Source organism: Pteronotus mesoamericanus, unplaced genomic scaffold (genome assembly GCF_021234165.1).
Source record: "Pteronotus mesoamericanus isolate MK-2021 breed Mesoamerican mustached bat unplaced genomic scaffold, CSHL_Meso_final contig_164, whole genome shotgun sequence".
NCBI lineage: Eukaryota > Metazoa > Chordata > Mammalia > Chiroptera > Mormoopidae > Pteronotus > Pteronotus mesoamericanus.
Window position 1 is genome coordinate 23369411 of NW_026555065.1, and position 12472 is coordinate 23381882.

The 12472-nt window shown below is 37.7% G+C and overlaps 1 protein-coding gene across 1 annotated transcript in view; it reads right to left on the minus strand.

Moving 5' to 3' along the window:
- The window catches only part of CHP1 (calcineurin like EF-hand protein 1), a 39089-nt gene that overhangs the window by 16791 nt on the left and 9826 nt on the right, over positions 1-12472 (minus strand). Inside the window, exons 3-4 of the mRNA XM_054565571.1 lie at positions 5374-5454; positions 42-169 (exon numbers count right to left, since the gene is read on the minus strand). Coding sequence (XP_054421546.1) covers positions 42-169; positions 5374-5454 — 209 coding nt within the window. The remainder of the gene's footprint in view (positions 1-41; positions 170-5373; positions 5455-12472) is intronic.

The following is a 12472-nucleotide window of genomic DNA, read 5'->3' on the forward strand; positions in this document are numbered from 1 at the left end:
AAAAGCAAATACTTTAAAGTAGAAGACTTTAACTTCCTTACAGTGCAGTTTGTTGCTTCGGCTGTTGAGTGGTTCTGGTCCATTCACGTCTTTACTCTTTTCATTATCTTCAATGGGTCGGAAATGAGCCAAAGTTCTCATGAATCCGCGGAAGTTTACCTGGTCCTCTCTGATTGGGAAATACAACAAACAGCACTGTGTCAATCAGCGTGATTATTTCTTATGAATTCAATATACTGGCAATATATTTAACGAAGTATCTTTCCATATGCACAGTACAATACTTTTGTGCTCATAAAAATACCTTCATTGAAATATCACCTAAACCTTGTGATGTAGGTAGCATTTTTCCCACTTTGTAAGTGATTAACAGGGTCTGAGTCACCTACTGAATTTACTTCTCTGTTTTCCCAAAGAGGATTTTGAGTAGCTCCAGGGCTATGCTAGCAGACAAGCCAGGATTCCAACTCACTGTGTTAAGATTCTGAAGCAAGCACCAAGGTGCTCATTTCAACCCAGTGAATCCCAGCCACCGCCTATGTCTGCCCTGCAGTCACATATACCTAGTGATATTTTAAGGTTAAGGCATAGCATGGAAAAGCTGCTTTTAAAATAAAGTTTAGCCCTGGCTGGTGTGGCTCAGTGGATCGAGCACTAGCCTGTGAACCAAAAGGTTGCCAGCTCCATTCCTAGTGAGGGCAAGTGCCTGGGCTGTGGGCCAGGTCCTCAGCAGGGGGCATGTGAGAAGCAACTGATCGATGTTTCTCTCACACATTGATGTTTCTTTCTTTCTCTCTCTCCCTCTCTTTCTCCCTTCCTTCCCCTCACTCTAAAAATAAATAAATAAAATCTTTTAAACAATTATAAAGTTCCTTTAGTTATAAAAGCAATAAATACATTTTTTGAAATTTGGGGAAAAAGTACAAAGAAAAAAACCATTCCTAGTTCTAACAATCAATTATAACCATTATTAATATTATTTTCTTCCAGTAATTTTTCTATGCTGTTTGGATAATTGTGAATATATTGCATATGTGATGTTATATCTTGCTTCTTACTTATTTATTTTTACATTTTTTCAATTACAGTTTACATTCAATATTATTTTGTATTGTTTGACATGTACAGCACAGTGGTTAGATAATCATATACTATACAAAGTATTTCCCCCAATATTTTCAGTACTGGGTAGGCACCATACACCTAGGTTGGGGCAAAAGTAGGTTTTCAGTTGTTCATATGGAAAATAATATAATTAATAAATAATAATACAAGAACAAACTCTATGTTTTCATATATTCACAGCTGTAAACCTACTTTTCCCCAACCCTGTAGTTATTACAATATTATTGGCTATATTCCCTGTGCTGTACTTTACATCCCCATGACTATTTAGTAACTAACATTTTGTACTTCTTCATCCCTTCACCTGTTTCACCCAGTCCCCCAATCCCCTTTCGCTGTTGACCATCAGTCCATTCTCTGTATGTATGAGTCTGTTTCTACTGCATCTTGCTTTCTAAAACTTTTAAGCATGTCTCCAACCAATGTAAACACTTTGAAACATTTAAAATGCCTGCATAATTACGTGTCTGTATCCTGATTCTATTATTCTCCTCATAATTGGATAGATTTCCTCCTCCTACCACCATTTTTTATGATCATGTTTTGAAAAACCCTTTTATGTATAAAGCTTTTTGGGTCCTTTAGAGAGAATCCTGTTACCATGCCACAGGCTACTCAATAATCCTTTAAGAAATAATTTTAAAATTTGAATAAATGAAGAATGTTCTTTAATATTAAAAAAGAATGTCCCGATACAGAGGGACAAACACGTAAAGACAGTGGGAGAAAGCAGCTTTCTAAGAAACAAGGAGAGAGTCCTTCAGAGAAACTGACCCTGCTGACACGTTGATTTCTTCCACTTAGGGGGGAAGTGAGAAGCACGGTGAGAGAGTTTGACAAAAATCACACCTGGGATGGGAACTAGCAGCTGACACCATTTAAAAATGACCAGCGCCCTGGTTTGTGTGGTTCAGCAGGTTGGGCATTGTCCTGCAAAACAAAAGGTCACTGTTTCTATTCCCTGTCAGGGGACATGCCTGGGTTACGGGCCAGGCCCCTGGTTAAAGGTGTGCAAGAGACAACTGATGCCAATGTTTTTCTTCTTCTCTCTCTCCCTCCCTTCCCCTCTCTCTAAAAATTAATAAATGAAGATCTTTTAAAATGACCAGAAAACCATTAAATGATGATAAAACAATTAAGTAAGATACAGTGGAAAACTATGATTGGAAAAATTGCTAATACCCTCCAAGATTTGAGACTGTAAAATAAAGCACAATAGTAAGTTATCTTAGTATATCAAAAAAAGTAAAAGAAAAAAATAAAAGTGTCCCATGTGACATAGTTATTTATCTAGGGCAGTCATGGGAAGAACAGTTAGTTGCCTGCTTCCTATAGCTAGCTAAGAATAAATTCCAGTCTTTGTGTATCCCATTGAACAGATGCAGTATGTTAGGTCTCTCAAGTGCCAGGTCAGAGAACTTCTAAAGGTAGAGTTTAAAGCTCATGAGCCCACTGTACTCAAAAGAATGACCTTCAGTTTTTCAAGGTAGCTATACTACTAATGGAGTGGTATCTTGAAAAAAATCTAAGATCTGAAGAATCAAGTAATATGAAATAAGATTTGAGTTATATGTCAGAACAACAGATTAATGAGTACATATGTTACTGCCATAATGTCTCTCAGTGAAAGGTAACTAAATACCAATGTTTCACTTTCAAATCTCATTCTTTAAGAAAAAAAAAAAATCCACCTGCACAAGATTATAGAAAAAACAAAAAACCCGGAAGCCAAATATGTATAACTGATTAAACAGGGCAAGAGAGAGAGGTGCAGCCTGCTAAGAGCTTATCAGTGTAGCCCAGTGTTGGCCTCAGCTTCCTTATGTACACCTGCCTATCTAGCAGCGGATCCCTGGGTAGGATGGCAGGTAAGGTGATACTATAGTCACAACAAAGGAGGTCTGGCCTTATAGAGCAGTTTTCCACAAGCTGCTTTTTCAAATAATCAAACGTGACTGTGGAATTCTGAAAAAAGTTGGCAAGATGACTCTACTGTGTCTACTTTTCATAGCAAAGATCTGAATACAAAGTATAGCTGTGAAGGCTCTCTCTGGAGAAAGTTCAATGCTCTGCAAGTGCTAAAAGGGGAAGTAGAAAAACCACACCTGAAACAAATGACAGTTCAGGGAGAGATGGGAAAATGAGGAAGGGTAGGGTATTTCCTTTGGTCAAACATGGATCTGAAAAGCGCAGGTCTCGGTCTTCATATTCCTGTCTTCATATAAAACTGGCTGGTAGTGCTTCTCTTCTGTCACTCAGATTTACTGAGCACCCAACTTCTCAACGTGTAAATTCCTTTGCTGTCAAATTCAGAGAAAATTTCCTCTCCAGGCATTTTATCTGATAGTGTCCTCTCTGATACTTGATCTGACTATTAAGAACTGGTAACCATATAACTTCTTAAAGCACTTGGGGTCATAACTTGGGGTTATCTAAGCCACCAAGAACCAGGAAGAGACTGTTACAGAGATTACTTAAAACAAAATTATATGATTAACTTTATTCATGATAAGGTACCTAATCAAATCAATAAATACTTACTCAGTACCTTGAAGGCAATGCATTAAGTAGTGAAGCATATCAAAAGCCTAGTTTCATATTAGATGAACCCAGCCCTATTTGGGAAAGTGTGCCTGGTGGGGATGACTGTATCCTTAGTCAATGCCATTAACAAAAAACAAAACAAACAAAAAAAAAGGGCTGTGCAAATGTTCCAAATTAAAGGAGGCTAAAGACACAGGACAACTGACCCAGACTGAACCCTGTACTGAAGGAGGGGAGGAAATGTGCTACAAAGAAGATTATTGAATGAACTGATACAGTTGGAATATGCATAATATATTAGAATAAAATAGAGAATGGGAGAAATGGGTTAAAGTGGCCAAAGAGTAAAACTTCTAGTTAAAAGATGAGTAAGTTCTGGGGATCTAATGTACAGCATGGTGACTATAGTTAACAATACTGTATATATATATTTGAAAGTTGTTATGAGAGATTATAAAAGTCCTCACCACAAATAGTTAACTCTGTGAGGTGATGGATAACCTCAATAACTAATATTATTATGGTAATCATTTTGCAATATATACATCTATAAAATCACTATGTTGTACACTTCAAACTTACACAATTTTATATGTCAACCATATCTCAAGAAAGCTGGAAAAGAGAATAAAATACCTGCTATTTTATTTTATTATTATAGCACACTGGATGAAAGACATTTGGAAAAAGAATGTTAAGCCCTGGCTGGTGTGGCTCAGTGGATTGAGTGGCAGCCTGCGAACCAAAGGGTCGTTGGTCTGATTGCTGGTCAGGGCACACGCCTGGGCTGCAGGTCAGGCCCCCAGCTGGGGGTGTGCAGGAGGCAACTAACTGATTGATGTTTCTCTCACTCCCCCACCCCCACCCCTTCCTTCTCCCTAATAATAAATAAAATCTTTTAAAAAATATTAAGATACATTAGTAATTTAAAAATATTGATTACATATTAAATGATACTTTGAATATACTGGGTTAAATAAAATATATATTGCTAAAGTTAATTTAACTTTATTCACTTATGGATTAGCTTTGTTCACTTTTACTTTTCAAATATGGCTACTAGAAAATTATTATTATGTATGTGTCTTGATTATATTTTTATTGCTCGATCTGAGAGACATAAAGCACATGCAAATGAGGCAACACTTTAACAACAGATGTGTCTTGGTAAAAGATATACAGGTATCCTTTGTATTATTTTCAATATTTGCAACTTTCTGTAAATTTGAAGTAATTTCCAAATAAAGTTTTTTAAAGATTTTTATTTATTTTTAGAGAGAGGGGAAGAGAGGGAGAGCGAGCAAGAGAACCATCGATCAGTTAGTTGCCTCCTGTACACCCCCAACTGGGGACCAGACCTGCATCCCAGGCACGTGCCCTGACCAGAAATCGAGCCGGCAACCTGTTGGTTTGCCAGAGGACGATGCCCAACCAACCCACTGAGGCACACTGGTAAGAGCGAAATAAAATTTTTAAAGAGTTTAGTTTTATATCAAAGATAAAGTTATTAAGAACAGAATTTTGAAGATGGGCTCATATACCTATTTGAAGTTTAAAATGGGACGAGGGTAGAAGACATATTCTAGATATGACCAAGTTAGGGATGTCCAATATAATCAGGAGGATCATGGTCTGAGATGACCCAACCAAGGTCATTATTCCAGATTAGCCTCAGAAAGAAGCCCAATAACTACAGGGACTCACCCCTCTGGAAAAAAGGCATTGATGATCCGGTCGCCCAATGGATTGATGGCAAGTTCTGGAATCCGCTGGAAATCTTCCCGGCTGCCAAGAGAATGACTTGAGTTAGAGACCACTGGCCCTTAGTATGAACTCCTTCGGTCATGCAAGAGTACAACCTAGCAAGGAAATTACCTCCTGGAATTTACTTCTGTGGCAAAATACACCAAATAACTGCAAAGAATAGCACTTTAATAGCTGCCAAGTGTTTCTTGTACCAAGTTAGAAGTGGAAGAAGCCAGATTTAACTATGCCACGTTCCAGTGAATTGGCTCACAGGTTACATCAATAAACCACTGACGAGTAAATACTCAGTTGTCCCTGTAAATGATTCCTTGAACATTACCATTTCGTACTTAGTTATTAAGTTTGGAGAATGAACAGCACATGTAAAGTATCAAACACCACAGAGCTTGAATGTTGACAGCAAAAATTCAGAGGGACCTCCGTACCCTTGGTAGGAAGATCTATAGCACTATGACAATGCAACGTGTAAATCCAAGGAAAGAATAAAATGTGGCAACTAACTGATTTCCAGACTTTCATGCTCTGAGTCTGACTTTTTCTCCACTGTCTTTTACGGATTAGAGTTAGAGAAGTATTTAACCTTCGAACAGGGCAAGAGCAGTCATCTTCTCACAACTTGGAAGTTATATTAAAGTGAGTATTAATTACCATGCACTGTATACACATTATGTGCTGCTCTAAGCCTGCATATATTATCTCATTTCTTTTTTAAATGATTTATTTATTTTTAGAGAGAGGGGAAGGGAGCGAGAGAAACATCGATGTCCAAGAGATACATCAATCGGTTGCCTCTTCCACACCCCCAACCAGGGACCTGGCCTGCAACCCAGGCATGTGCCTTGACGGGAATCAAACCGGGGATTTTTCAGTTTTCAGGCCGGCCCTCAATCCACTAAGCCACACCAGCCAGGGCACATTAGCTCATTTCTTAATGCCATCATTTTACCTATTCCCTTTTAGAGCTGAGGAAATTGACAGTCAGTGAGATGACTTGCCCCATGTTACAAAGCTAGTTAAGTGGCACAACTGTGATTTAAATAAAAGTCTAAGTTAAAGCACATTCTTTTCTTCTAAAAAAATACATTTCTTTCCCATGTTGAACTTTTTGAAAGAAAGGTATTCTCCCAAATATGTTCAATAGTTTTATTTTTTTGAACTTGACTGAGACTGGGCTGGTGTGGCTTGGTTGGTTGGAGCATGGTCCCATAAACCGAAAGATCACGGCTTCAATTCCTGATTGGGGCATATGCTGAGGTTGCAGGCTCGGTCCCTAGTTGGGACACATGTAAGAGGCATCTGATCAGTGTTTCTCTCTCACATCAATGTTTCTTTCTCTCTCCCTCCCTCCCTTTCCTTTCCCTCTCTCTAAAATCAATAAGCATGTCCTTGATGAAGATTATAAAAAAAAAACTTAATTGATATTTTGTGCTGATATAAAGCTGTTTACAACATAACTATGCTGTATTCATCAAAAATACCAATGTTCTGAAGGACGGAGAAAGGCAGAAGATTGTTTCAGATCAAAGGGGACTATAGAGACACACACCTAGACTCAATGTATGATCCTAGACTAGGAGAAAAATTGCTACAAAAAACATTAATGAGCCAACAGGAAAAAATGAAATATGAACCATAAAGAATGTGAAATATTATATAATGGTACTATATCAAAATGCTAAATTTCTTGATTTTGATATGAGCATGTTCTTGTTATAGAAAATACACAATGAAGTATGTGGCAAAATGTTAGTAATTGGTAAATTTGGGTATCAAATTTGTTAAGGAATATAAACTCAATAAATCTGATCCCTGCTTTCAAGATGTTTATAACAGAAGAGATAAAATTCCTCCGCCCTCTTCATACTAAATGCTAATGATCCTGTTTAACCAGGAAACTTCAATACTCCGTTCCTCTTGTGGTTTAACATTTACACAGTGCTTAATTCAATAAACTCACCTTCACCACAACCGGTGGGACACAGGTACAAAATGACCTAGAAGACTGAGGACAAAGCTCTGGAACAGTAACTCTGGACTGTAATCATCCTTGACCACATGGAATAATAATCTTTATAGCAATGAGTGAACCAGAAGTCATGCATAAGATAAGTGGGTTGCTTAAGATGATAAAAGATAAGTGAAACTACCGATGTCCTATTTAATTCAACAAACATGTACTAAGCTCTAATTACAGAATTCGTACTATAATACAAAGTCCACATTATCACCAAAATGTTCTCCTCTTGTTTGACAGAGGTTAAGAAACAGTAACTATTACCTTTTAAATGAAGATTAAGGCTGATTTGAATTGCATGACAACATACCTCAGTTTAATGTCTAACAAACTAAAGTAATTTTAGCTAAGAGCACAGGTTAAACAGCACGTCTAGCATCAAGTAGTGAATGCACAACCTAGCCGGAAGTCCTTCTGTCTCAATTAGGGATCTAGTCTTGGACTTTCAATGTTAATAAGGACCTAAACCCTGTCACTTGACAATTTTAATCTCTACTCGTAGAATTTAGATTGTATATACAATGCTGTTCTATAAGACCAATAGGAATACTGTTGAAAGTATCAAAATGAAAATAAAAGAGTATTAAAAAATAGTTTTTAAACTTTTAATAATACAGTTTGTTATTAAACATTCTATAGTAAAATAAAAATCATCTGGGCAATTTCTCTAAACTTAGATTCTCAAGTTTGTCCACCAATACAAGCAATAAAAAATACTCCAGCCCTGGCTAGTGTGGCTCAGTTGGCTGAGTGTCATCCCACAAGGAGAAAGGTTGTGGGTTCTATTCCCAGTCGGGGCACATGCCTGGGTTGTGAGTTTGTCCTGGTCAGAGCATGTATGAGAGGTAAACCATTGATGTTCCTCTCTCATATCAATGTTTCTCTCCCTCTCTTTCTCTTTCCCTCTCTCTAAAATAATAATAGAAAAATACTCCAAGGAGTCCACACCACAGGTATACTTGAAATGCAGATTTGCATGCACTCATACAAGAGCATACCAGTATTATACTCTACACCTCATAGCATACCTAGGAAAACTTTTCTTGAAGATTTGTAAAGGAAAAAAAAAACACTATTCCTGGTAGAAGGCAAGTCTTTGTGGCCAAGAAATTCCCAATGAGGAGTGGTTTTCCAGACATTCATGGGCACAGGGATGCTCTGGAAAACCAGAGTTTGAGAGATCTTTAGTAGCCAGAAGTGCCAGCCCTCTACCCTCATCTTTGCTGTTTAAGTCCCATCTCTGACTCAGAGAGTTGATCTTACAGTTAACTGCTTATATTTCAAGGACCCAGGGGTTGATGCTTAGATGGCATACAAAATGAAGGCATTAAAATCTGTTAATAGGACATATCCATGTGAACACATTCAGTTAGGAAAAGTTTCTCATATTTAGTATAATAGAGGCAAATAATTTGTCATTTATATTTATAATATACTTTTTTATATTTATTATATATTATATAAATATATTTACTACATAATCATTTATATTTAACACTGAAATGCAATAATTTCTATTATTTAAAGCATTTAATTAATATTTTTAATTAAATAGATAAAATAATTTTATTGTGTTGTTTTGAATAGAATTCTCTTTTTTAAAAATATTTTATTTATTTTTAGAGGCAAGAGGAAAGAGGAAGAGCAGGAGAGAAACAGCAGTTGGTTCCCTCTTGCACACCCCCAATCAGGGACCTGGTACACAACCCCAGCGTGGGCCCTAACCAGCAACAGAACCAGTGACCCTCTGGCTTGCAGGCTCGTGCTCAATTCACTCCGGCCAGAGCTGATAATAGAATTTTCTTAATATACAGTGTCAATAAGTGGTGAGCACTGTCTTTGCTAGTTGTTTTAAGTGTTCAAGGGACAGACTGGCTTACTGCAAGACTGCATCCGACTTTTAGTTGAGGATGGTGGGCACATACATGTTTTCCTCCTCTCATTTTCTAGAACTCCCTGAAATGTCAGCAACAATTTACATGGGAATATATCTGAGACATAAACAACCAGGGTGGGAGGAGTGTATAAATAGACAAGGGATTTTGACAAATTCTGGAAGTCAAAAAATAGATGCAAATATATTAACAGGTAAAAGTAGAAGGACCATGAAAAGGCTGTGGCAGAGTAGAGAGCCACTCTGGTTTGCAGAGTCTCAGCAAGGCGTCACACTCAGAGTTGCCAGGTAAGGGAGGCAGCATTCAGGGTACTTAATTAAAGAAACTATAAAGAATGGGCCGCCTGCATACTGTTGCCAGTGCCCATACCCAAAATATGGAACCATTTGTCCCGAGTATAAAAACGGAGCATTGCTATGGAAAGAAACCGAAAGACCTATCTGGGCAGGACTTCAACCACGTATGGGATGTTGGCCACCCAGGAACAGTCCTCTTATTCAGGGTTGGGGGTTGTAAATCTGACCTCTTGCTGCCTAGCTGCATACCCTACCTAAAGTGAAGCCTACCAACTTAATGGTCCTTTTCAGAGTATAAAAGGGAAAGACCTGTGGAGAAACCAACCACAAACCAACCCATGCCAGTTTTCTACAGTAATCCAACCAGACCTTTTCTTAAATATGAATGGACAAACCAAGGCTCACCGGATATTTTGGGAAAATTAATAGAGGGATAGAAATAGTCAAAGACATAACAGAAGAAAACTCACCAGTTAAAGAATATATTTTTATATTGAGAAGATTCTCCTAAGGCCAAGCAATTAATAATAGAAAATAAACCACAAAAAGGCACATCACTGAAATTTCAGAATATCAAGAGGAGATATTTGAAGATTTGAGAGAGGAAATAAAAGATTATCATTCATTCTACTGAAAGAATGATAATTATTCAGAATGGCCATTATTAACAAATCAACAAACAAAAAGTGCTGGTGAGGTTGTTGAGAAAAGCGAACCCTAGTGCACTGTTGGAGGGAATGCAGACTGGTGCAGTCACTGTGGGAAACAGTATGGAGTTTCCTCAAAAAATTAAAAATAGATCTGCCTTTTGACCCAGTGATTCCATTGCTGGGATTGTACCCTAAGAATCCTGAAACACCAATTCAAAAGAATCTATGCACCCCAATGTTCATAGCAATGTTATGTACAATAGCCAAGTGCTGGAAACAGCCTTAGGTGCCCATCAGTAAATGAATGGATCAAAAAACTGTGGTGTGTATACACAACGGAATACTATGCAGTGGAAAGGAATGTCTACCCTTTGCGGCAGCATGGATGGAATTGGAGTGTATTATGCTGAGTGAAATAAGCCAAGCAGTAAAAGACAAATATCGTATGATCTCTTCTATAAGTGGAACCTAATCACAAAAACAAACAAACGAGCAAAAATAACCAGAGACATGGAAATAAAGAACTGACAGTGACCAGAGGGGCAGGGGGAAGGGGACAGTGAGGGAAAGAAGGGGAACATGTACAAAGGACCTATGGACAAGGACAATGGGGTGGGGATTGTGTTTGGAAGCAGGGGATGGATGGGGCAGGGAAGAGCAACATGGGGAAAAATGGGGACAAATGTAACTGAACAATAAAAAAAAAATCAAAAAAACAAAAAAGAGAGAATGAGAATTAGGTTGGCATCATGGTTCTCATCTGTGAAACTCCATCCTGGAATGACTGTTACCACTGCGTACAGAGCAAGTGCTTGTCCAAATATTGCAATCATCTGTCCTCTGGATAAAATCAAACAAGAAAACGAACCTCAAAAACACTTAGTGTTTAAGCAGACAAATGGCTATCATTCAGGACACAGTCTCCTAAAGTTTACAGGCAATCTATAACTGATATGTAACAACATAGTCACCTAGCAATTCCCAGTAATAACTTCATTGCAGAGTTTGGTTGGTCTGTACTGTTCTCTATAGTCAACCTAACCTATAGAATTTAATATCCAGGAGTATTTTTCATCAAGGTTATTTGAGAAAAAGTATTATCTGACAAAGATACAATATTAAAATTGTTCAATGCAGAGGATATTTTTAAAGTAAACTTTTACTGAAATACAACATATATATATATATCTATATATATATAGATATATAGATATATATATAGAAAAGAGCACAAACCAGAAGCATTCAGCATGATGAATTTTCCTGGTGAAGATTATAACTGGTACCCAAATCAAGAAAATTATCAATACACAAATGTTCCCTTTGTCTCTACCTATTCCCCTCCCCAAAGGGTAATTATATTTTGACATCTAAGATCATAGATTAGATCAGCACAGACTATATTTAAATAAAAGAAACTATCTTTCCATCTTTGTATTCAGATGCCAACCGGGCTCTCTTCTTGACCTGCCCTACATTGGACCATCTCAGGATCCCTTACAGGACCCCACTGCCTTTTCAGAAAGACCAGCTTCAACGACAGTGGTAAATTTCACCATCTGAAGAAAGTAAAATTTGTGAGGTTACAGTATTCTATGAAATACCAACCTGAAGAGATAGTCCATGTAAAAGGGACTCTACATAGAAATAACTAACCAACTTGGAAAATACTGTTTATAATACTCCCCTCTTGAAGATGCCCAATTCACTTGAGTATATTAAAGGTGCTGGGAAACCCCATAATAAAGAAGCCAGTTTAGCCATGTTTACTAAGTTTTCACAAAGTTTAGTGGATAACTTTTGTCTGTCTTCTTTTCAACACAACACATAATTGGTAGGCCAAGGAACTAGTGTTTAATAAAACAAACTTCGGGGCAAATCTCTGAAAGCACTTTGCACAAGTTCCATTTCCAACCCCAGCCTTGCATAGTATCTGCTTTATGTTCCCACTGGGATTGACACCCCAAAGGAATACAGAATGCTTTGGATGGTACGCTATAGCCTCTTGTTCTGCAGAATGTGGCTTTAGGCCCCAGACACTGAGCATCTTAGAAGAGGAAAGTGAAGGAAAATGTAGAAGAGAAAATACTTCTCCTAAAAGTGGAGTCTGTTCCAGGTAACAAAATATTGGAGGTCATCTGTATTCGGCCGAGAACCCTGATAGATTCTGGAAAGGTCAAG